At 49.2% G+C, this 20373-nt stretch overlaps 9 protein-coding genes and 1 non-coding gene across 10 annotated transcripts; 5 read left to right on the top strand and 5 right to left on the bottom strand.

Annotated features, from left to right (window-relative positions):
- Positions 1–184: 184 nt before the first annotated feature.
- On the top strand, positions 185–282 carry tRNA. The gene is made up of 2 exons: positions 185–220; positions 247–282. It is a non-coding gene; the product is annotated as a tRNA-Ala (tRNA).
- A 460-nt stretch (positions 283–742) lies between these two features.
- FPRO_04084 (uncharacterized protein) lies at positions 743–1855 on the top strand (the record flags this gene model as incomplete). The annotated part of the gene is made up of 2 exons (XM_031223795.1): positions 743–1417; positions 1484–1855. 2 exons carry the CDS (start codon positions 743–745, stop codon positions 1853–1855), a joined length of 1047 nt encoding a protein of 348 aa, XP_031089118.1.
- A 278-nt stretch (positions 1856–2133) lies between these two features.
- On the bottom strand, positions 2134–2658 carry FPRO_04085 (uncharacterized protein; the record flags this gene model as incomplete). Its single annotated transcript, XM_031223794.1, has 1 exon — positions 2134–2658. The coding sequence occupies one exon, from the start codon at positions 2656–2658 to the stop codon at positions 2134–2136; it is 525 nt and encodes a 174-aa protein (XP_031089117.1).
- Positions 2659–3100: 442 nt separating this feature from the next.
- FPRO_04086 (uncharacterized protein) lies at positions 3101–4311 on the bottom strand (the record flags this gene model as incomplete). Its single annotated transcript, XM_031223793.1, has 3 exons — positions 3101–3483; positions 3538–4121; positions 4175–4311. 3 exons carry the CDS (start codon positions 4309–4311, stop codon positions 3101–3103), a joined length of 1104 nt encoding a protein of 367 aa, XP_031089116.1.
- Positions 4312–5335: 1024 nt separating this feature from the next.
- On the bottom strand, positions 5336–7128 carry FPRO_04087 (uncharacterized protein; the record flags this gene model as incomplete). Its single annotated transcript, XM_031223790.1, has 5 exons — positions 5336–5495; positions 5557–5665; positions 5711–5932; positions 5990–6478; positions 6534–7128. The coding sequence occupies 5 exons, from the start codon at positions 7126–7128 to the stop codon at positions 5336–5338; spliced, it is 1575 nt and encodes a 524-aa protein (XP_031089115.1).
- Positions 7129–8794: 1666 nt separating this feature from the next.
- FPRO_04088 (uncharacterized protein) lies at positions 8795–10829 on the top strand (the record flags this gene model as incomplete). Its single annotated transcript, XM_031223789.1, has 3 exons — positions 8795–8982; positions 9037–10063; positions 10122–10829. 3 exons carry the CDS (start codon positions 8795–8797, stop codon positions 10827–10829), a joined length of 1923 nt encoding a protein of 640 aa, XP_031089114.1.
- A 247-nt stretch (positions 10830–11076) lies between these two features.
- FPRO_04089 (uncharacterized protein) lies at positions 11077–12369 on the bottom strand (the record flags this gene model as incomplete). The annotated part of the gene is made up of 1 exon (XM_031223788.1): positions 11077–12369. The coding sequence occupies one exon, from the start codon at positions 12367–12369 to the stop codon at positions 11077–11079; it is 1293 nt and encodes a 430-aa protein (XP_031089113.1).
- Positions 12370–13007: 638 nt separating this feature from the next.
- On the top strand, positions 13008–14644 carry FPRO_04090 (uncharacterized protein; the record flags this gene model as incomplete). Its single annotated transcript, XM_031223787.1, has 3 exons — positions 13008–13305; positions 13355–13866; positions 13913–14644. 3 exons carry the CDS (start codon positions 13008–13010, stop codon positions 14642–14644), a joined length of 1542 nt encoding a protein of 513 aa, XP_031089112.1.
- Positions 14645–15205: 561 nt separating this feature from the next.
- Positions 15206–16822, top strand: FPRO_04091 (uncharacterized protein; the record flags this gene model as incomplete). Its single annotated transcript, XM_031223786.1, has 4 exons — positions 15206–15356; positions 15406–15570; positions 15619–16642; positions 16693–16822. 4 exons carry the CDS (start codon positions 15206–15208, stop codon positions 16820–16822), a joined length of 1470 nt encoding a protein of 489 aa, XP_031089111.1.
- A 258-nt stretch (positions 16823–17080) lies between these two features.
- FPRO_04092 (uncharacterized protein) lies at positions 17081–19720 on the bottom strand (the record flags this gene model as incomplete). The annotated part of the gene is made up of 1 exon (XM_031223785.1): positions 17081–19720. The coding sequence occupies one exon, from the start codon at positions 19718–19720 to the stop codon at positions 17081–17083; it is 2640 nt and encodes an 879-aa protein (XP_031089110.1).
- Between the last annotated feature and the right edge of the window lie 653 nt (positions 19721–20373).

Below are 20373 nucleotides of genomic sequence, written 5' to 3'. Positions count from 1 at the left end.
AGTTTCAATCCGTTACAAAACTCAATCTCCAGAAAAGACTCGAAATACCAATATCATCACTGTAAACTTCAATGGCTACTGCTCCAGTCAACAGAAGGCATTCGCGATAGCCGATCAATTTCCACAGCACCAGTATTGCTCGCGCAATGTAGACAGCAATTTGACACAATCGCTCAACAATTCCGGGCGAATGGTTTAGTGGTATAATACTCCCTTAGCAAGTTTCGTCCATCAGATGCTCGCATCTGGGAGTGGTCCAGGGTTCGATTCCCTGTTCGTCCAACGCAGGTGGTTAGACTCCACCAAACACCGTTTTTTGACCTCGTGCAACAGCATCTGGCATTCTTTTTGCACCAACTCACGAAGAATGAGTAGCCGAATGGAATGGCCCTGAGCATTGTAATTGAACTGCGATTATCTCCTTCCACTGGCTTCAAAAGCCTACCATCAGAATGCAGGTACGCTTGCCTGTTAGGCTGATGGGTTGATCAGAGGTGAGAAAGAAGTCGAGCCAGCGCTTTCTCAAAACACCAGATTTCTTCTCGAGTTCTCGTCGAAATGGAAAGCACGATACTTATTTTGCCCCTCTGATGGAACAACGTACTCAAAGTTTCTTTCTCCAGTCACTCCCGCAATCTTTCTCCCTCTCTCATCATCTCATCATCCCCGTCATCAATAACACACCAGAACAAAACCCAACAAAGCACTTTCAACTATCTTTCCACTTAAACACATATCCAACATGGCGATGATGGATACGCCAATACAAACAACGAACCTCAACGATCCCAAAGTCGCCGCGATACGCGGGGCTGAAATCCTCCAAAGGATATCTCCCGACGACTACAAAAAAAGTGATGGCGTATTCAATCTTCACCTCGAGGGTGACCCTTCCCAAATCGTGGCCTCTCAGAATGGGTTCATCTGGGCTGCAGCAGATGTCTTCGACAGGCAATCTGGACTTATCTTTTCGGTGGATCATATCTGGCTTGCTGTTCTTGCACAGCTGAAATCCTACATCTACCAAGTCTTTCAACCTCGGCAAACACAGGAGATCCCGAGCTTTTTGAACGAACAACTCAGAGACAAAAAAGCTTTAGTGAATAGCTTATGCGATATGGTTTTAAAAAAGTTTGGTCTTGAGGCCGCGAAGCTTCTTCTTCCCCGTTTCAGCACCACCGCGGAATCGGAAACCGGGGCGGCCGCTCTCATACTACTCGGCACAAATTACCAAGTTCAACACCATCGGAAATTCAACATGCCCGTGGCGGCTTATAATCGCGGGGCTATTATTATAGCGGGAGGTAGAGAGGACTGGTACAAACTGCGGAGAAATTTCGAGGATCTCAGAAACCTGTCCACGGAACTGGCGGTTGCGATATCACATCATTTGATGTTTCTGGACAACTTGCTACGAGTTGGTAGCTTTTCCCACTTTCCGACCACTCACATTGTAATCGATGTGCTAAACCCTGGACCATAGGGGGAATTCTGGGATGATATGCTGAAAGCAGACAGCTTCGGACGGATGAGTGGTTGGCTTTTTAACTTCTTCGACCCGCGGAAACTTATACAACCGGGAGGTTTCACATTCGATATTGAAATGCCTTCTGCTGTTGCAACGATACCTATTCGAGTCGACTTTGGTCAGGGTCCCATGGACTGTACTGTGGTTGGAGGTTTACTCGCGCATTCCCGCAACGAGTCAGGTATTGTTAACCCAGCAACTTTCCGTGGATATCGTCATCAGCCTACGATCGGCTGGCTTATTTACCGTGATAAGAAACCCGAAACGTCGGAAACAAAGGAGGAAATGGTGGAAACGGAGGAGGAAATGATGGAAACGGACGGTTAGAGGACAGAGTTGACTGAGAATCCAGGGCCTATGAGTCCCAGACAGCTCTCGACTCTAAAGAGAAAATGCAAGCGAGAAAGGAGAAGCGCAATCACTTATTGAAGCAGCGACATTACTTCCTGAATTATATACAATGAATGAGAAATAATTCTGACTCAAAAGCCCCAACTGATGAACGGTCTTCATTCCCCTGTACAGCGCACCAGTGCCCATGTGTTCCTCCACACATCACCAATTGCTAGGCAAGCGTTTCGACACAAGTCGCTCTATAGCCCGCTCTACTGGAACCTGAACTGGGCAGTAGTGACGCCAGTGAGTATGTTCTGATTGCCATAGAAAATGTTGTTGCTCTCAATGTGCCAATAAACAGGTGTCGAGCCACTCTCAGAAGCGCACGACAGAAAGCCCGCGACAACGTCGCATTTGACAAAGTATCGGTACTGATTGTTCACAATGTTTTGATAGGTGTCAAACTGGAATGAGAGTTGAGGGCCAAGCGGGATAACAGTTTGCAGGTAATATGTGATGCCACCAATGTTCGTGGTGAGGCGACCGGTTGTCGGCTCGAGGATGAAGGTTGCGGGGGTGTTTCCTTGATCGCTGAGATACACGTCGTTGAGGTAAGTATTCACAACACTTCCATCGGAGAGGACGGCATCGATGGGGGTTCCTTCGGGGACAGAGGAGGTGGTGGTGGTCGCAGCCGCTGTTGTAGTCGTCGATGGTTTGCAGAGTCCCGCGAGGGCGAAACCGGCCTGGGACGAGAGCACGAAAAGGGACAGGGTCTTTAGTGAGAAACGCATCATGAAAACGAGTGAATGGGGTCAGCGAAGAAACGAGTGAACGATTGTGATGAATGCAGTGCCAAGACTGGGGGACAGATCTTTGTTTATAGATCGTGGGCAAGGGGCTTGTAATTTCGCAAATCTGGAACCATTGAATCCTAGTGAGAGGCTATTAGCTTTTGGTGTGCCGATCGACCGGTACACTAGCTACAAGTGTCATTAAATTGAGCTACAAGGCTGAAATACTTGGCTATTGACGCCACGCTCCTTAGTCTGTTGTGAGCTTCCAAGATAATTGGACCTGATACGAGCTTTTACGAAAATAGCCATGAGCCATTGACTGCAATCTTAATTGAGAGAGAACTAGAACAACGTCCGCACCGTATTTACTTACAGTAAAATTGGTCTCTTCGTGTTGATTGAAACTCCGCTTGACCAGACTCAACGCTCCTCATAGCTTCTAGATAGACCACGTCTGCGCAGCGCTCTTTGCCAAAGCGTCATTCGAGCCATCCTCAACGACATCATAAGTAGGCTCATCAGTCCAAAACTCATAATCATTCGCCTTGTTTCCAGGCTTGCTGATCTGCCAGGGCATCCACGGCACGCCGAGACCATTAAATACCTCAATATGCTGTCCGACGGTGGTAGACTTGCTACTCCCAGTGGCACCAAACTCCTCAAAGAGCATGAGCTTGTTGGCGCTCTTGGCGTGCTGCAGCGCAACTGGGCCCTTGTTCTTGAATTCGTTGACACCACTGTAGGAGTGGATGGTGACGAGGTCCAAGGCCTTGCAGGCCCAGTTCTCCGGGATATCTGAGTTGGGAAATTCATTACCGCCACCTAAGATCTTGCGTTAGCGATGGAATTGAGAACTCTGTGTGCGTGATGACTTACCAGTGGAGATCAGAACCTTGCTGCTACCCATAATACCCCGCATGAAGCCAGCTCGATCGCACCACCACGACGGATGAGGAGGGATATTGTTATTCAAATGGCCCTGCCCTTCATTCTGGATATTGAACGCAAAGATATGGCTATTCAGGTCTTTCCACGCTGGGCTCCCGCTGATCAGTGTATTCTTATGTTCAAGAACATGACGGATACGGTTCTGGAAATCGGAAATACAATTCTTGTCAGAATACCAGAACTCGACGTTGTTGGCGCTAGCCGGCTGAGTGTTGCAATCTACTGCAGGCAGCTTGTACTTTGACACGTAAGCATCGCTTCCCCAGCAGCCGAGCTGGTAGCGATCATGGATCGCGATGGTAAGCTTGATGCCTCTGGCCTGAGCTTCTACCATGAGCTGATCTATGGCTTTGAGCTGAGTGTCGTCCCAGACACCCACAGTTTGGGGCTCAATGTCAGGCATTGCGATTGAGCCGGTATCCTTGGCGTTCTGGCCAGTTGGTGAAATGAAGATTCGTAGGACCTTCAGATTTGCATCTTTGATGGCATCCAGGACATCCAATCTATCCTGCCTGTACGGATGTCAGTTGACATCCTGATTGTTACGTGAATAGTTGAAGCTTACTGCTTGAAAGCATGGAGGAAGAAGGAGTTTACGCCTGCGAAGCTATTGCCTTGTTGGCGGGCGGGGAGCTTGGAGCCATGAGGAGTGGCTGCTGCAAGCAGAGCCTGACCCAATGCGAGAAGACTGAAGCTCTTCATTGATCTCAAATGTGTGGGGGTATTTCAGGATGATTCAAGGCTTATGAAGGTACTGATGTTGGAAGCTCGAGTGGTCGTAATCTCATCTTATATAGGAGTTTAACTACAGTATGGACGTCACCAGCTCCTGAAGGTTACATTGGCCCAAGGGTCAAAGAAACGGCCCGAGCTTGGTCCCAGCGTCCAAATCTACCTGCGACAAGCTAACGCTCTAGTGATATCCGTAGGTGCTGAGTCGGGAATACCAGGGTGGACTGCGGGAAAGGGTTGTGATGTTCTTGATTAGATCTTAATTAAGCATCGGAAGCTGGAGACCCTTGCTTCTTCCGTTCACGAATCGATCGACTTGACATCGTGACCTTCAGATCTTCCCCGGATTTTGACCTTCTTTTCGTAGATCGCGGGGTATTAGCGAACAGTTTGCACTCTTGGCTTTCGGGTGACCCTGAACGGAATTACAAAATATCACTCTAGCGTGTAGCAGAGTCTCGGAGATCAAATCTGGTCTGCCGGGACAAGGATCAATCGGCTCTTGGAAGCAGCTTGGACGCGAATATGAAAGTCCGGCTTAGTGCTCATGGGCCACTAGCACCATATTCGCCATGATCTCCTTATTCTCATTAACCCCTAATAAAAAGAAACATGTTTAAGGATAAACTTTAATCATTAGCTCCACCGTCTTGCGGTTTCTTCTTCATAGTATCGTAAGAGTAAGCATAGCGAGCTCATTGTATTCTCCCAACCAGAACTAGAGGGATAATGATCTAAAGTACCTTCAACTTTCTATGAACTAAAAGTACAGTAGCAGGTGTATAAAGATTGTTAACAGGGAGATCTACTGATCAATAGATCATCCTGGATTTGCCATTCACTTCTTTCCCCGTTGGCGCCTCACAATTATTATCACCCACTGATGTACTAGTGCTCTTACATAGTTGTCGTTGGCATATCTGCTAGATACACTAATACTATAGCTATCAGATTCATAATTTAACCTCCTAGAGAGCTGATCGTTGTGGATTGTCTAACAGTCAGGCTCTGAGATCCGGCGGGTACTCGCTTTGCGTGGATTCTTGGCTGCGAATACAGCGGTGAGTTCCTCCAATGTCCGGCCCTTGGTCTCGACAAAGAAAAAGTAGATGAAGGTAAACTCAAAGAGATCCCAGAACACAAAAAACACGTAGCTGTATCATGAAGTGTTAATTAGGGACATTGTTTATAGGGTGGCTTCAAAGATGCACTTACAACCAGTACCGAATGTTCTTCATAGCAACCGGAGCTGCGAAAGTGTTGACGAACCCTGCGCAGCCGGAGGTGATCATAAAGACCATCATACCGTTGGCTCGCATATCATCTGTCTGTGTCAGTGATAGGTCATGTCAGGCAGTAGGAGACTCACTAGCTAAAACCTCTGCTGGATAGATGGGCTGCATTGGAGTAAACCCGACGGCAAAGACAACCCCAAAAATAAAGATAAACGCAATGCTTGCTGAACTTGAAGGTGTGCTACCCGATCGCTCATACTCTGCTGCAGTGGCGGCAACAATAGCGAGCGCAATAGACATACTCAAACACGAGCCCATCAGCATCTTGCGTCTTCCAACAATATCGTGTAGACGAGCTGATCCATGATTGTAAGCTAAACAAGTTGCCACCCTTCTTTGTGGGTTTTACTTACCTCCAATTGTAGCAGCCACCCATCCAGAGAGTGCGTAGAACGCATTCAACAAAAGCACCATGTTCGTAGAAGTGATCCCGACATTCTCCACCATCAATGGGAGATAGTAACTCGAAACGTTGTTGCCGGAAAACTGACCAAACCAAGACATGGCGATGACGAGCATAATTCGATATCGGCGAGCGCGAGACTTGTAAAGGCTTCGTAGATCGAAGCAAGCCCACTGGGAACGGCCTCGAACCTCAACAAGTGAATCCTCAATCTCTTGCATTTCAATGGCGACAATCGGGTGATCTGCGTCGCCGTTTGCGTGATGCTTGATAATGAACTCGCGGGCTGCTTCAATTCTTCCTTGAGCAACCTGCCATCTCGGACTCTCGGGCAACATCCAGCTACCGAGGCAGACGAGTCCGGGACAGAGCATCTGCAGCCAGAGGGGAAGACGCCACTTGATGTTGCCGCTCAAATGGATGTTGGCACCGTACATTGCTAGTATCCAGTGAGTAATATTGATCAACTTGAGTTAAAACCAGGGTAACCATACTGAATGTGGCAATAATGCTTCCCATATAGTATAAAGTGTTATACGTTCCCGCAACCGTAGCTCGTTGTAGAGGAGGAGCAATCTCGACGAGAAGCATCGGCGCAGCGACGGTGTTGATGGTCGAAAAGAAGCTGAGGAGGAATCTCGCGGCGATAAACGAAGACAAAGTCGGGGCTACTGCAGTGAAGATAGCAGATACACAGATGAGGAACGAGCTGACGGCGAGAGTCAATTTGCGGCCCCTCCAGTCGCATATCCAGGTGAACAAGGCGCCCGCCATCTGTCCAATCTGGAATATGGAGAATACCAAGCCAGTTGAGGTCGACCCAGTATCACCCAGCCCGTAGTATTCCTGATATTCTGAGAGAACATTGATTGAACCCATGAGTGAGCCGTCGTAACCGTTCATGGTCGAACACAGGTAGATGAGCGCGCAAGCCATGTACAGCTTGAGATGCCCTTTGCCCCATAATGAGGGAGCTCCCACATTGTTGAGCGCGGTCGCGATGGCTTCTGGGGTCTGCACTGCTTCTTTCTTTTCGTTGCTGGCATCATGGACATGCTCACTGTGAGACTGGTCAAGCTCTTTGGACATGGTGAAGGTTGAGTGATTGAATGATAAAGTTAAGAGTGTGGATACTACAGGTCGATCGCCTGGAGATATACATCGCAACTGTAACTACTTCTTATAACATTAGAGGACGGGCATGCGGGGAAGACTCGAAGCGGTAGTGATCTCACGATGGTGTGGACCCGCACTAGGACGGGGTTACAGATTTCCGAACTGCCGCATTAGCCCGTCACCCTAAAGAGTCGGAATATACGTGGTAGAGGGTTGCATTCTTGTGCTTGGCTTGTTGGTGGTGGAATGATATGGTGGCCACTGATATGTGAGAAACAAATGTAACGTGGCATATTGACGTAGGTTGTACGGGATTGGGGCTTTTGAGCGGTGATCATGAGAGGAAACAAGGTGGTATTGGAGAATCGTTTTAGACCCCAATGTCACTCGAAACACACCACTCACGGGCCTATATACCCCCATTCTATGCTCCCATTGTCTTTTTCATTGATCTGATAACATGACTGCTGAAACATATATCATTGATCTGGCTTCGGGCCGAAAAGTGAAACATTACGACATAGGCGTTGGCACCCCGGACAACGTCCCAACAGTTTTCCACCCGGACCTAGTCAAAGTAATAGGTAATAGGATACCCTTCATCTGTTTCAAGATCATCAATCGCTCGCGGGTAATTTCTATGATGCAAGAGCCGTTTGTTGGGACCAACGAACTTGATGTTAAACCGTTTGGTGGTGAGCACTTCTGGACATACGACCAGTTTTTACGGCTTTATCATCCCAACGATGCCAAGGCCCAATTCTTGTTGAACGATCTGGATTTTCCAGAGAATTCTTTTTTTTATAGACAAATGAAGGCTTCAGGAAGAGCCAGTTTATGCAACAGAAGGGCGGCCTGGATAGTAATTGTACTTGTTCGTAGATAACATTGATGTTTTCTACGGTTTACCCTACTGCATCCTGGCTTGTAGCGTCTTCTTCACCTGGATCCAGTTGGAAATCGTTCTTAGTTTCGGATGCTAATTAACTGCAATCAAATTAAAACAACGGCGGCAGCTCTTGAATTACCGGCTTCAATTTAAGTTCTTTATAAGTTGTTTTTGCTAAGGAAATAGTAGGACCATATCTGTATATACAGCTCTTTAACAAGCTAGCTTCGGACATGCCGTGAGCTAAGACGGAATTCTGTATTTCCTCACTAGTGCCACCAATTGGCGGCTCCGATGACTTTCCCCCTTCGGTATAGCTTGTTCATGGCGAGACACTGCCGAGGTTTCTCATGTAGCTGGAGCCTTCTTGGGTGATTAAACTTTATTTAGAAGGATTTGTGATTTATTTCGGTACTCTTTCTTTGTCAAGCGGCAGATGAGCATCACCAACTATCGAGAGTGTCCGTGAAATTCGGATCCGAATAGTGGATGCTATCTGCCTTACCTTGATGTCCCGAGTTCTGAAACAGGCTCGTGTATAGCAAAAAGCCTCATTGGTGCCGTCGGTGCGCCACCAAGTCACGACTTAAACTGTTGCCTAAGCTTGTTGCGCCCGCGATGCTCGCTCTGTGCCTAGCCAGCTTTAAGCCCAAGCCTCTAATCTGTCGACAAAAGGTTTCTCCTTTGCCGTCCATGTCTCTTATCACCACCCGGAACTCTTCTCATTGAATCTGGGGCCAAATGTCAACCATGGAACTCCCCTTTGTCTCCGAGACAACCGGCCGACAGCCCCGGGCCAATTCATCCTGCGCCGAATGCAGACGTCGTCGAGTCAAATGCGAAGGCCAGACCTTTCCCTGTCGGCAGTGCGTCTACTACCTCGTTCCACATCTCTGCCATTATCCTGCTAGGAAAAAGAGACACAATGTATCTATAAAGTAAGCGCGCGCGTCTGAACAAGTGGGGGGCCTGCTCTGACGCTGAACTAACAGATCTCACGCCGAACTTACCGAGAGTTATGCCAAGGCCCGGAAGGTCATCGAAGCGTTGTTCCCCTCCAGCTCACTTGAGGAACTCTCCTGCATGACCCGTCAGCAGTTGCTGATACGACTGCAAGCTTCCAAGGCACCTACACCTGCTACCGACACCGAGCCGCAGGATCATCTGCAGGTTTTAGAACCGTCTGTGGAACAAAACTTCACTTGGGATGAAGTATCCGAGACCGAAAGCGAGACGTCCCGCGTTGCAGACGATGTCAACGGACTTGCCTTCTCACGAAAATCGCTCAACGCTTCATACTTGGGTATATCCTCGGTCCCTACTATTCTGAAAGTCATCGCCCATCTCTCTCCTCATGTCCAGCAACGAGTTCCTAAGGGTTCCGAAGCTTGGCGGAGTCCATCAACCTTGGCTGCTAGTCCAAGTGACATGGCCTGCCTGCAAGTAGATGAGATACCGCTTATAAACGCCTACTTCAGCCATGTCCATCCCGTCATCCCAATGGTAGACGAAGCCGACTTTCGTCAGCGGTATCTCCAATCCAATACGGAAGAGGATGAAGCTGGTCCATGGCTCGCTCTGATGAACATGGTGCTAGCTATGGGCTCAATGGCGTCAGACTCGATGCACTTCAACGCGCATAACCCTTTTCACAAGCGAGCTCTGCCTCATCTAAACATCAACTCTTTTGGTTCCGGTCACCTCTACATGGTACAAGCATTGGCTCTGTATAGTGGAATGGTGCTTCACTTTCTCAACAAACCGAACATGGCGGTTGCTGTCATGGGAGCAACCCTACAGATGGCCGTCGCAATGGGCTTGCATAGAGTTCAGGCTTCGCAGCCCTCTACGAATGCAGCTTGCCATCCCGCTAATGGCTCGACAGCTACGCGGATACGTACTTGGTGGTCTATACTGTGTCTGGATACGTGGGCCTCGTCCACTTTGGGACGCCCTAGTCACGGATATTGGGACCCAGCTATAACGTTGACCTCGCCCATGTCAGCCCTCCAAGATCTGGTAAGTCACACTGACCGCCTTTTGGATGCCTTTGCTAAGACGCATTGCTGCATCCTAGGATTACGGAACCATATCCCTCGCCGCCAGTGAAAGGTTTTGTAGGATTGCGACCCGGGTACAACAGCGACTCGCCCGATTACCTCTGATCAGCCCCGACGAAGTTGACGAATTCGACCGCGAGCTTATTGTATGGAAAGACTCGTTACATATGTTTCTGGCTCACCGTGAGCAATGTCCGCCAAGTGTGAATACTGCGCGAGCGATTCTTTGGTGGCGATGGATCACAACTCGACTCACACTTTACCGTCCAAGTTTATTAATCACAGCGCTGCGTCAGAAGCCATGGGGTCAAGAGAATACCCGTGAAGCAGCACATGCACGAAAATGTATCCAGGTTGCAAAGGAGGGAGTCGATCTGATGGTCCTGGATTGGGTTCCAAACCAGTTCCTTTGCTGGAACAGCGCTTGGAACGTTTTTCAGGTGGCATTGGTCCTCGTTCTGGGGCTGATATCGGACAAACAAGAAGCAGATAAGTTGGAGTGTTACGGATCCCTTTGTCAAGCAATTGAACTGTTCTCTCAGATGGAGCCACTTGACGCTGGTTGCACTCGCAGTCGAAAGCTTCTCCAAGGTCTGTTGGATAATACGAAGGGTGCAGAGGAAAACAGTGCCTCCCCATTACCTGAAGGGTTAGATTCTTTCATACTTGACTATCTCGGTACAGATTTAGTTTGGGAAGATATGGATTGGCTAGGATACCTCTAGCTTGACTTCATTCTGATAGTACTTCTGATATCAGCTTAGAGACCGGGGGTATAGAGGAGAGGGCTCCTCCCGATGTATTCTCGTACGTTTTATAGTCTTCTGGGAGCGCCTTGAAAAGGGACAGATCGACCGGTCGACCGATCGAATCAATTGCATAACGTGGGCATCTAGGCCTTATCTTGCCATTCAATATTAACTGCTCTACAGTATAAACTCTATATACACGAACAAAACACTCTTGAAGAGCTTAGGCCTTGACAGTAGCACCAGTAATGCTTATGGTATAATCAAGGCCCTTAGAAACCTCGGCACTCAGATCAAAGCCGTCGTACAGGATAAGCTTAGCAGGGGCATTGGCAACAACAACACTGACATCATCACCAGCCTGAACAGGAACAGTAGCAGCACCATCCGTAAGCGTAACATAAGAAGACTCGCCACCCTCACGGTAGATAGCAACAGTAGCGACGAACTCAGCATCAGCGGAAACCTTGACCTCAAGTGATGTACCCGCGACATCGAGAGGAATGATGTTGGCGCCCATGTAGCGAGGTTGACGATCAGCTTTGGGCTTGTAGGATCCCATTCCGGCAGCTTCCATGCTGGCGAAGGGGATATCAGCGCGTTGCTGGAAGAAAACTTCCTGGGCGGTTGGATGGCCAATGTCAACGTAGGCCATGCGAGCCCAGTAGCGACCGACGATATCACCAACAGTAGCGTTCTGCGAAACGCGAGCAAGAGTGTGAAGAGGGGTCTCGTTGCTGTCCTTCTCGTACTGCAATTGCAGCTGTCGAATGGTGTCTTGACCCAGACCGGCAAAGTCATCAGGGTTGTAGGTCAAGTAAGCCAGGAAAGGCCAAGCTTGGTAGTAATTACCAGTATCGACGGATCCATCGACAATGACCTGGTGAGAATCGCCGAGGACCTTCTTAAGCTCGATTTCAGTGGGTGCAGTCTCCTGGTTATGGTTCTTTCGCGCGGGTGCGCAAATGTCGGAGGTCTTGTATGTATCAGCCACCCAGTTCGCAAGAGTCTCCCACCAAGCACCAGTTCGACCCTGATTAACCCAAGCTTTCTGATGATAATGCATTCCATGACCGTACTCATGAACGGTAACACCCGGAACGGCAAGGTACTGATCAACGACCTCAAGATATGCCATGCCCGTTGCCTGATCACTATGCATCACACCCGCCGCACTGCCCAAATCGCCAACAGTGTAGACATTAGTTTTGTACTTGGGTCCAGAATCAGTCTCATCGTTGAACGAAAGACCAGGCGATCGCCACTTTAGCGTTCCGACGAAGCATTCGTACGCTGCTTCGAGCATGTCGATCGCTTGGGCGGTGGCATCGGCGGAACGAGCGTAGATGCGGAAGTGCGCTGAGTCTTTGAAGTTGGAGCCGCCAGGGCCGATGTTGGGATTCGCGGTGTATGTCTCTGCTGCCGCTGGGGCATCAGCTGTTTGGGTCACGGCCTGAGGGAGTGCGTGAGCGCCAGCGGCGAGGAGGGCAATAGTCGCAGACTTGAAGAGACCCATTGTAACGAGTGAAAAAACGAAAGTGATATTCTAAAAATAAAAAAACGAATGAAAGAATGAGGATAGCTGAAGTAACGGGACGATACTCTGGGCGATCATCTTGTTTTTATGCTTGGTTCAAGGTTAACTGGGACGTGCGAACCGAAGTTGCTCGATTGGTGGACTTTTGATGGTTCGGTTTATAGCGGTTTCAATATGGAGTTTCAGAACAGGGTGTTTACTATGTTTAATTGTTGAAACAAGAGAATCTGTTCAGGATCATCGAATTGCCAAGAGAAATTGGGGCTGTTTGATTGCAAAGTGACATTGACGTGTTTCATCTCGGGGCATTTTACCCCGAAGCTTCTGTTGAGCTTCTAGAGCCAAACGACAATCATTCCAACGGCAATTCGAACTATATATACGACGGAAGCAGAAATATATATTGAGCTTAAAATAGGTAGACTTTGTTTGTCACGTTTCTTTGAGCTGGATTGTTGATCCGGTGACGAGACACTCATCACGTCATAGCCGATGATTACCCGTCGCGTCACGCAATGACCCATGATCCATCCTGTCATGACTCCATCTCACTACCTATCGACTCATCCTTGTTTCACCATCCTCCCTACAACCCTCTCCTAAAACCCCAACTCAACATGTCTTCAGAGCGCGCTGAAGACGCGAGTCAGCAGCCTCTTCTGTCTGAGCATCGCCAAGCAGATCACGATGCAGCCGCGTCGCGGGGTACCTTTACGCGTAACCTCGGCGCCGTCGAAGCCTTCGGTATAGTCGTCAGCATCGTTATCGGAAGTGGTGTCTTTACTTCTCCCGGCTCGATCGATACGAATGTTCCGTCGCCGGGTTTGGCGCTGGTTATTTGGTTGATTGGTGGTGTTTTGGCTTGGACGGGTGCTACGACGTTTGCTGAGCTTGGGACTGCTATTCCTGGCGAGGGTAAGATTCATTCTGGTTGTTCTCGTGGAGATTGTCTAATAAGGTACAGGTGGTGTTCAACCATATCTCCAGCATATATATGGCGATATCTGGGGCTTCCTCGCAGCGTGGACATGGATCGTTACCGTCATGCCAGCAACGCTCGCAATCCTCTCCATCGTCTTCGTTGAAAGCGCCTACTCAGCTGCAGGCGTCATAAACGAAGACCACCGTATATCGCACAAACTCCTCTCTATTCTGGTACTCATTGTGATGAGCGTCGCAAACTCTATCAGCACCAAAGCCAGTACTCGGCTCAACGGTTTCTTCGTGGTTCTCAAGTTTGTGAGTATTCTTGTCGTGGTCATGGCTGCGTTGGCTGTCGTCGGCGTTCATGCCACGCATCCTGATAAGGAAGCAGGGGGAGGTGATTGGTTTAAGAAGAATTGGTTTGAGTACAGAGATACGTATAATCCGAATGGACCAGATACGGATTGGAGCAAATTGAGTCAGTGGGAGATCTTTGGACATTACTCTGCTGCGCTGTATGCCGCTCTTTGGGCTTACTCTGGTTGGGACAAGGTGAGTTTCTAAATGCTTACACATGGTCTCGCGCTGACATGTCTAGGCCATCTATGTGTCTGCTGAGCTTTCACAGCCCGCTAAACAACTTCCCCTTGCTATCAACACCTCAATCCCAACAGCGATCATCTGCTTCCTTGCCGCCAACGCTGGATACTACGTTCTACTCCCGTGGGACGTCGTCAGCACTACCGACAGCGTGGCCGTCACTGCCCTCACCCGTCTCCTGGGCCGCGGCTTCGGTATCGTCACGGCTGTTCTCATCTGTCTGGTCGTTGCGGGCTCTTTACTGGGCAACTCATTCGTCGCAAGCCGTATGTGCGTTGCCGCAGCAAGAAAGGCCTGGATCCCTAGTCTCTTCACCATCGTCGGCCGAGTCGGCGTTAAGCCTGATGCCGAAGAAACCGAGGAGTCGGAAGATGAGTCTACCAAAGAAGCTGGAGACGCGCCTATCAACGCCGTCATTCTTTCAGTCATCCTTGCATCATTCTACATTCTCTTCGGAAGCTTTAGAGCTCTTTTGACCTTGAACGGTCTGGGGGAGTACTCTTTCTTCTTCCTCACGGTTCTCGGTGCTATCATCCTACGATATCGTGAACCTGATCTGGAGAGACCTTACAAGACATTTTCAATCAACCCAATCGTGTTTGTTTTGGTGAGCGGATTTGTGGTTATCCGTGGAGCCATCTTTGCTCCCGCCCAAGCCATCGTCATCCTTGTCATCTGGGCTCTGGGCATTGCCTTTTACAAGGTACGACAGTATCTCGCCACAAGGTAGAGGCGACCATAAGTATCACTAGGAAAGAATTTCGATTTGCAAAGCGGTAGCTAGGACTCCTTCTTTCATAATGTGCCAATAGAATGGGATGACGACATGGAGACGATTAGAATTTATGGACGATACTCCTCAAATGATAGTTAATTCTTGATACGAATAATAAGTCTTTGCTCACTGGTCGTTACATCAAATGCTCTCCGCTAGCGGAGATTGTGCGGTTATTAATGCCGAGTATGGTAGTCCACGCCGCACGCAATGCTCTTGGAGATGGCATCATCGTAACTAGCATCTACTAAACCACAAAACCGATTAGATCCAGCCATAGTATTGGACGTCGACGCAAAACCCCATCGGAAGCATGTAACCTATCGTTATTTGTAAGAAAGAGAGATGGTCTACCCCACGGACTTAACGTTGATGTGCTTGATGGATATCTGACGACTTGACCAGGATGCGACCCAGATTTCTGGTAAAGGCCGTGCCGTGCATGGCATGTAAGGGACCAGCATAAATGAGACCGCTTCCCTGACCTCACAATATGATTTTCACCTACAGGGCAACATGTCTGAACTAGCTGCGAGAAAGTGGTACCATTGGTACGCACCAACCGACACGCCTGAAGAAAAGAAGCTCATCTTGAAGCTCGACCTTCTACTCGTCCCTTACGCATTTGTGCTGTACTGGGTCAAGTATGTCGACCAGACCAACATCAGTAAGCTCCACCTTCTACTTCCAGTGGTGTCTTGCGCTGACCTCATCAGATAATGCCTACGTCTCTGGCATGGCAGAAGATCTAGGCTTTCATGGCAACGAATTAGTCCAGTTCCAGACGATATTCGTCGTGGGAAACGTCGTCGGTCTTTTGCCGTTCATTTACCTCTTCCCTCGTGTTCCGATGCATATCCTGGTACCTAGTCTTGACCTTGGTATGCCTCCCACCACAGCGTGTTCAACTGACCGCTGACCTTTACCAGGATGGGGCATCTTCACACTCCTTCAATACCGCGCCACGAGCTACGCGGAGATAATGGCATATCGTTTTCTGGTCTCCATCTTTGAAGCATCGTACTTTCCTGGCGTTCACTTCGTGCTCGGAAGCTGGTACAGATCAGATGAGATTGGCCGAAGAGGCGGGCTGTTCTATATCGGCCTTACTCTTGGGACGATGACTGCTGGTCTTCTCCAAGGAGCTGCGACCCAATATCTTGATGGCCATAATGGTCTTGCTGGCTGGAGATGGAATTTCATCATCAATGCAATCATAACCCTGCCCCTGGCTTTTGTGGGCTACTTCCTCTGGCCTGGCACGCCCGATAAGCCCAACCGCTTGGTCATGAAGAAGTCTGAGATCGCCCTTGCAAAAGACCGTCTCGAACGCAATGGGTCCAAGGTCAGAAGTACACCGTTCTCCTGGACTCTGCTCCGCCGTATCTTCACGAGTTGGCAGTTCTACATCCTCGTGTTCTGGGACATTTTATTCTTTAATACCAGTGCCAACACGGCTGCTTTCCTGCTTTGGATCAAGAGCTTGGATCGCTACAGCACTACCAAAGTGAACCAGCTTGGATCAATTAGTCCAGCTCTGGGCATCTTTTTCGTCCTGTTCATCAACTTCAGCGCCGATTTATGGATCGGAAGACCTGCAGCGATCACTCTTGCCTCGGTGATCAACTTCACTGGTCTTGTCATTCTGGCGATATGGAACGTTCCTGAAGCTGCAAAGTGGTATGCCTACAGCGTCGGCTACTCGGCTGTTGCAGTCTCTTCAGTTCTCTATGGCTGGGCGAATACCATTCTTCGACATAACAACGAGGAACGAGCCTTGACGCTTATTCTGATGACGGCTATAGCTACGTCGACTCAAGCTTGGATACCACTTCTTGTGTATCCTACTGTCGAGGCTCCTAGGTTCCCGAAGGGTTATGTTTACTCGGCGACTATGGTTGTTCTTCTCGTGACTATGACTCAGGTCATTCGTATCGTCTATGGTAGTCATGGGTAAGTTTGGATCAAAGAAGTATTTCGACATGGAACTAATGACTTTACAGGGAAAAGTCACGCGCCCACCGGGGTAGTGTGAGTGATACAAGTGAGGATGGCGAGATTCAGACACCTCATGGGCTGAGCATTGACAAAGATGCTGGGAAGCATATACAACCCTCCACGGTGGCTGTTTAAAGACAAACTTTGATATATCTGGAAACGGAAAAGGCAACGGCAGGACTGGGACGTTGGAAAACTATTTCAAGAACTCAATTGGTATTTGTTATGGAATGAACAGTTGTTTAAACTAGTACCATTCAAATAATATTCAACTTGCAACTACTAAAAGTTATCCATGATAGAACCATAATATCAATACTATTCCGACACGTCACACTTAAATCAGCAAACTTTACAAACTTTACAAACCAACCATGTTGCTCAAACAGCCGTCTACGGAAACCCACCACCAAAGATACCGCCGCCTCCGAAGATGCCACCACCACCGAAAGGATTCGGCCAGTTCGAAGGGTCAAGACCATGTAAAATTTTATTCCCAATATCTTCAAATTCTCCCCCGAGTTGTTGGAAGGCTTGGCCAATTTGATCAGCGCTGAAACCAATCTGACCCAACAAGTCGTTGATCTGGTCAGCACTCCAACCATACGCCGTCTGAATAGCTGAAGCTATTGCCACGGCATCATTGCCAAACGCGCTCTGCAGCGCTGACGCTACTTCCTGAGCAGCGAATCCAACCTGCTGCATAGTCTGTGCGACAGCCGTGGCCGACAAACCATAGGCAGTTTTCAGACCGTTGGCTATAGTGTCGGCTGCGAAGCCTGCTTCCTTCATAGTAGCGGCTGCCTGGTTTGCGTCTTGATTGAAGGCATTTTGCAAGACGCTTGCGACGTTCTCAACGCCTGTGATGACACTCTGCTGAACCTTACCAGCCCACGCACCAGCTTCGTTCAACAGGTCGCCGAATATCTGGCTGGCGTTGTTCTCGATGTTGTTGAGGATGGCGTTGAGGAGATCACTTACGCTTGAGATGTTGACGTCAGCTGTGAAGTCGCCAAAGCTGCGCGTCAGGCCCTCGAAATCGAAGCTGCCTCCAACTGATAGCACGATGTCTGACGAGCTGGTGTTCAGTGCGAAGTGCGCACCGACCAGTGCCTGCAAGGGCATAGAGCCGAGGCTTATACCGCCGATTGAGGGTAGTGAAATAGTGTCATTGAGGCCGTATTGGAATGAGGCCGCCAGGTTGTGGAAGTCAGATAGTGTGCAGCTCATGTTGGAAGTCAAGATGCCGCCGAATCCTACGTCGAACTTGATGCCACCCGAGGTGATGTCTGCCTCTAGGTGCCAGTTCTCGACCTCGAATAAATTAACAGTGCCGTTGATATGTAAGAAGGGCGAGGCCAGTGTCTGAATCTTCAACACTGCGCCACCCGGAGGCACCATCTGCTTCATCGTGGCGTTTTGGAGTGCCTGCTTCTGCGCAGCCTTGGTAATGATCTGATTGTTCTTGATGGGATTTCCATTGGCATCCACCTTCAAGCTAACGCCAGAGCCATCTCCCTTGATCGAGAATATGTTGCCGAGCGACAAGGGAGACATCTCAATGTCGGCTTTCACCCCGTTAGTGAGGTCAAGCTCCACGTCGCCGTAGAAGTCGAAGCCAAAGATGTCGGCAGCGGCGCTGAAGCCGTAGCCCATGTTGGAAAGCGACCCGTCAGGCAACACGACGGGTTCCATGGGATTCTCAGACCACTGGAAGGAGAGGTCGGAGAACAACACAGGTACATCCACAGGACATTGGGCGTTGGTGAAGACTGTATAAATGTCCGTCAGGTGCATCTTGGGCACATAGAAGGAGATATAGAGAGGGTTTGGGACCTCCTCTATCAACTGGCAGACAACCACGAACGAGTCATCATCAAGAGGCACGATGGTATTGCTGGCAGCGTCACCGATGTGAAGTTGACCTGACAAGCCGATTGCTGCACTTGGAGGCTCGAAGATGATTCCGATGCCGACTCCAAACGAGTCAAAGTGCACGCCCTTCATGACTGGTGGCGCTGGCAACGGGCCTTTGTCTCCCTTGATGACAACACCAAAGGCAGCCTCGATGTTGTCGATTGTCATAGACAAATCAGCCTCAAACTTGTTGTCGAAGATGTCAAACGGCATGTCGCCAGTAACAGTGAAGACGACGAACTTGAATAGTGGATTGATGTCAATGGTGGCAGTGGGCTTATTGATGTTCAGGGTTCCCGCGCCTCCAAATGGTACGTGCATAGCATCCAGGCTGATGGACAGGCGGGTGCCGAATATGTTCAAGCCTACAGCGTAATTGAACATGACTGAGACCTGGAGCTGCTGGACATTGAACAGCGACCCAAAGAACTGTAGTGCCTCATCTGACTGGGCAGGCAGCTTCTTCAGGTCTATCCCAGCTTGAAGAGCTAGGATATCATTATTGGTATTGCAAGTGAACTTGGTCACCACAATATCCGGCAAGAATTCCGGCCAGGTTGCGCCGAGCAGCGTGGCGAGAGTACTTAGCGAGTACAAGGCCTGGTCCATAGGCTTGCCTTTGGACTCAGGTTGCTCTGCTGTGTATGTGATACCCATCATGTAGGTAGCAAATGTACAGCTCTTGTATTGCTCATGCTGAGCAAAGAACTTGTTCACGGGAGTGACTTGTGGCTTCGAGGTATCTTTCCAGATAGCGTTGAACGCTTGAGTAAGAGGGTCATTCTTATTGTTTGTGATGAAGGTGATGAACGCCATGGTTTGGGCCATGGCTTTGACATCGGCTTCGCCTACAGCGAAGGGACCAGTGCTCACATCTTGCAAGTAGATGATGCGTGCTAGGGGGGAGTTGGACTTTGCATCGCTGACGATCAGCACTGAGGCTGGGTGGTGCTTGAGCTGCAGTGAAGCTGTGGTCTTTGGGGGTACAGTTGCAATGGAGGTCAAGGTGCCGAAATAGTTGGTCTTGTCTTGGTCACTGAAGGAGTCGTAGACTATGACGCTGACGTCTAAGTGGTTGGCAAAGGATACCTGGGGGGCAGTAACGGGAGGAGCCATGATGATCAGATTAAGCAGTGTTGGAAGAGAGAAGAGGGAGAAATGGAAGGAAAAGGCAATGATAGGATGTTTGGGAGTTGTGATGTTGCGGTGGTGGTGCTTGATAATTAACTTGCTGCAGACATGTTACGGTGACTTACATACAGTACTACTCAGCCCTCTAGTTAGTTGTTTGAGGCCATGAGCTTGCGCGGGTATATCCGAACCCGCTTGATACCAGCACCCGGGCCGTTCCCTCCGTCATGAGGCGGAGCATCAGCTCTCCTCGTTGCAGGCGCTATTTGTTCTAGATCTGTATATTTCTGTGAATTGAGTTTAGTACAGACAACTGTGTGATACAAGCAGCCACATACGAATCAATTACGAGGCATGTTACTGGACCTTTTCCCATAGATCGTTGTATTCCCCGCTTCACTGACCGGTTGTGCGGCTCATCGTGAGCTTAGGGCTGACAGCTCCAACCCAATAGCGACTGTCGTGGCTTGCTAGTTCGAACGGCTGAAGACACACTATCAATGTGATCGAGGGGTGATAGGCGGCCCAAGCTCCTTACGTGGCGCTAGCTACCGGAGCTAGCGATCTTATGTACCGATGGAGGAATTTAGGGCTGCATGTTTCGTATTCATACCGAAAATGGTGACTCGTTGATTCGT

Source organism: Fusarium proliferatum (genome assembly GCF_900067095.1).
Source record: "Fusarium proliferatum ET1 genome assembly, contig: FPRO_scaffold014, whole genome shotgun sequence".
NCBI classification, from domain to species: Eukaryota; Fungi; Ascomycota; class Sordariomycetes; order Hypocreales; family Nectriaceae; genus Fusarium; species Fusarium proliferatum.
Note: the sequence above shows the minus strand (reverse complement) of the source record. Positions and strands in the feature narration are given on the sequence as shown.